At 34.6% G+C, this 3,369-nt stretch overlaps 1 protein-coding gene across 1 annotated transcript; it reads left to right on the forward strand.

Moving 5' to 3' along the window:
• Positions 1 to 328: 328 nt before the first annotated feature.
• Positions 329 to 2,386, forward strand: LOC117570752 (uncharacterized). Its single transcript, XM_034252574.2, has 2 exons — positions 329 to 513; positions 592 to 2,386. Exons 1-2 carry the CDS (start codon positions 431 to 433, stop codon positions 2,321 to 2,323), a joined length of 1,815 nt encoding a protein of 604 aa, XP_034108465.1. The 5' UTR covers positions 329 to 430; the 3' UTR covers positions 2,324 to 2,386.
• The last annotated feature ends 983 nt before the right edge of the window (positions 2,387 to 3,369 follow it).

Consider the following 3,369-nt stretch of genomic DNA (forward strand, 5'->3'; position numbering starts at 1 on the left):
ATTCCATGCCTAAATAATTTATTGAATATTTAGTAGCTATTTTTATCAAAATTATTTTCATTATTTCATGCATTATATTTTATTCATCATAATGCATGTTAAACATCCAAAATTATGCCTGCATGGTTTCATTTATTTATATCTAATAATTTAGTACTTTTTTAATATCATTTTCTCAAATTATTAAATCACATAATGATTTTTGAATTCGAATATTGAAAAAGAAAAAGAGTTAAACAAAGAAATTTTAATTGTTGTAAACTATATTGAGTTGATAGAAGTTAAGTATGCTTTGTTTTTCGAATGTCTAAGTAGAAAAATTATAGGGAAATATAATAGTACTCATTCATCTGCTACATAGCACGTTAACTGCAATAAAAATTTATTTGTAAATAATTTGAAAACTAAAATTATTAAGTATCTTTTGAATATGTTGAATAAGAAGCGACAAAAGGCAGGATGTACTTGCTGTTCTGATGTATCCCCACAAAACAAATCGAACAGCAATTCACGGTGAGCAGAGTAGCATGAAGTAATTTAAAATTGAAAGAGATTATCGAGGTAGTTTATCCATTTATTTTTGAATTTTAGTACCCCGCAAACAGTTATGCATAACGACAATGATCCGTGCTCACATGAAAAATGTCGAATCTTTGGGGTTCATGATGATCCCTACGTTCGGCCCTTTGATCCTAAGGAATGCAAAGCCAATCGTCGATCGTTCGTTGATAAATCTTTGGGATTTCCACTTGGTATTGTGACTGGGACAGTTGCTTCTAAAGCTGGCATGCCAAATTTTGAATCAATACGATATGCAAGTAATCTAAAGGCTTTTGCAGCAACTTATTATACGAAGCGAACCGAATGGAATCCAGACTTGATCGATCTGCTAATCACCGAAGGCCAAATATTATTTAGTGATTCAGAGACAATGGATTCTCCCAATGCAAATGTATATCCGGAGGTTTATGATGATTACGAACAGGCTGTAACCCGTCATTTCAAGTTTAACGACATTGAATTTGCTATAGAGTTAGATGCTCCCTTTGAACTTTACGGTGTTCAAAATCTCATCGGACGTTTACGACGTATTATGAATGCTTACTTTAAGAGACGTAAGACTGCAATATTTTGGACTCCAAATTGGTATTTACTGATATGGAAAGACGCCGGTGTTTGGATGGTACTCGACTTAAATGGACGTGATAAGGATACACTAAAATCAAATCATGATGGCGGTTACCCAACGTTATTAGCGATGCGATCCTTAGACAATGTCATTCATTTGATCAAGGAGGAGAGCAATCTTGAGAATTCCGATCCATTTACTCTGCGTGATGTATTAGTCGTGAGGTTGGTAACACCAGGACCAAAGGGTCGTAGTCAGGAACGCGACTTCGGACCCCGAATGAGCGAATTTGATGTAATTGCTTCCGACTATGCGTATCTCAAGTCCAATCTACACTTGACACTCAATCCAAAGGATGCACTCCGAAATCGTAGTGCTTTACCAGTTGCAGTGGCAACAGCATTGGCATCCAAAATCGATCATCCGGCTACTTGGGATGCAAAGACATACGACAAGGTTATTTGCTATGGCGTCAATATGTGTAAAAATTGTTGGGAGCCATGTACGGATATTAATCAGCCAATGGATTTAGATACATTTCCTCGGCAAATTCGTCTAGGTCAATTCGTAGCTGAGGTCCTTCTTACCCCCAATGCTTATGAGGGTTGGTGGAAATGTGTACCGATGTACAAGTTTAATGATTTCCATTTAATACTTGAGAAAGCGCTTGCGGATAATGATTATGTAATCTTTCAGATTAACAATCAAATGTATTCGATTTGGAAAAAAGGAGAGTTCATATATTTAATGGATCCCTATCGACATAACATTGTAGGCCGCATTCTTGAGGAGGGTGAAGATCCAAAAAGTGCCTCGGTGCGTATGTTTGGAAATATGGATAGATTTCTTAGCGTATTCCATCAGATTCTGCTGGAATCGAATCGTTCAGCAATATTTCACATTCATACGCTAAGAATCCGCAATATCACCGAATGTCCAACTGGTACAGCGCCAATGTTGTTGCCACCCGATCAGGACGTCGAAGTTGCCTCACTTAATGAGAACATACGCTTCGATGAGAACTATGACAAGTGTCTGGAAGAACTTGGCGCAATTAGTGACTATGAAGAGGACTTGGCTTCCGATATTGAGCCGATTGAAGAGGTTAGCTCGTCTGAAGAAATGGTCGAAGAGGAAGAAGGCGGCGAGGCACAACTTGGTGAAGGCGGCGAAGAGGACGATGTTGAAGATTAAACAATATAAATTGTAGAATTTCAATTTTGGATAATAATACAACTATTTTAAGTCTATTAATACTAAAATAAGTGTTTGATTTATTGCATTAGTATTAATTAAGGAAAACATCAAAATATTCATTTAAAAACTTTATCCAAAAAGAATACTTTAAAATTCTGGGCAACGATTCAAGGATCTTTCATTCCTGTATACTAGAAATTAGAGGTGGAGAACTATCGATGGCACTATCAGGACTATCGACACGCTCTCGATAGCGGCGCGCACTCTCGATAGTGGTCGATATTTTTTCAAATATCTTTGTATACCCGCAACCTCCGTAGAGTCGGAGAGGGTCTTCAGCAAAGCGTGACAAAATTATTGGTTGAAACAAATATATAGATAGCAGTTAAGGTACACCTAAAAAAAAAAATTATTCTATTTAAATAACTATTATTCATTATTTTCAGATAAAGATTGGAAAACCAATTTTATACTCTCATATTTTAAATAAATAAGAATTACTTCAAAAACTAACTAAATTATTTTCTTTTACTGCAATATCGACAACTATCGACGATAGATTTTCTTTACTATCGTCGATAGTCAATAGTTTATGAAAACTATCAAGCACTATCGATGGCGCAGACTATCGATAGTTCTCCACCTCTACTAGAAATGCATTGAATCCATGTATTTTACAAAGTATATTTACTCAAAACTTTTGTACAAATATTTGTATTTAAATATGACAGAAATTACAAATACAAAATTTATTTCCAAGCAGCTCGTCTCGTTCAGCAAATTAATCACAAAATTATTGAATATTTTTATATGAAATTTCAGTTTCGATTTCAAATTGAAATTTCAACCATCATATGAGATAATTAGAAAAGTTAATTTATAGTTAATTTATGGCTTAAATCGAAATCTATGCATATATAAATATAAATATCTCATATATATTTAACTCCCTTCTTTATTAAATTTGAATCAGAACTGTTTACTCAATGAAGCTGAGCGATTAATCAATATTTTCATAAGAAACGCTTGCGATTTTTCCAATA

Source organism: Drosophila albomicans, chromosome 3, assembly GCF_009650485.2.
Source record: "Drosophila albomicans strain 15112-1751.03 chromosome 3, ASM965048v2, whole genome shotgun sequence".
NCBI lineage: Eukaryota > Metazoa > Arthropoda > Insecta > Diptera > Drosophilidae > Drosophila > Drosophila albomicans.

Coding starts and splice junctions, on each gene's coding strand:
- LOC117570752 (XM_034252574.2), top strand. CDS start 431: ATGTTGAATAAGAAGCGACAAAAGGCAGGATGTACTTGCTGTTCTGAT. Junction 514..591: donor AAATCGAACAGCAATTCACG/GTGAGCAGAGTA, acceptor TTTGAATTTTAG/TACCCCGCAAACAGTTATGC.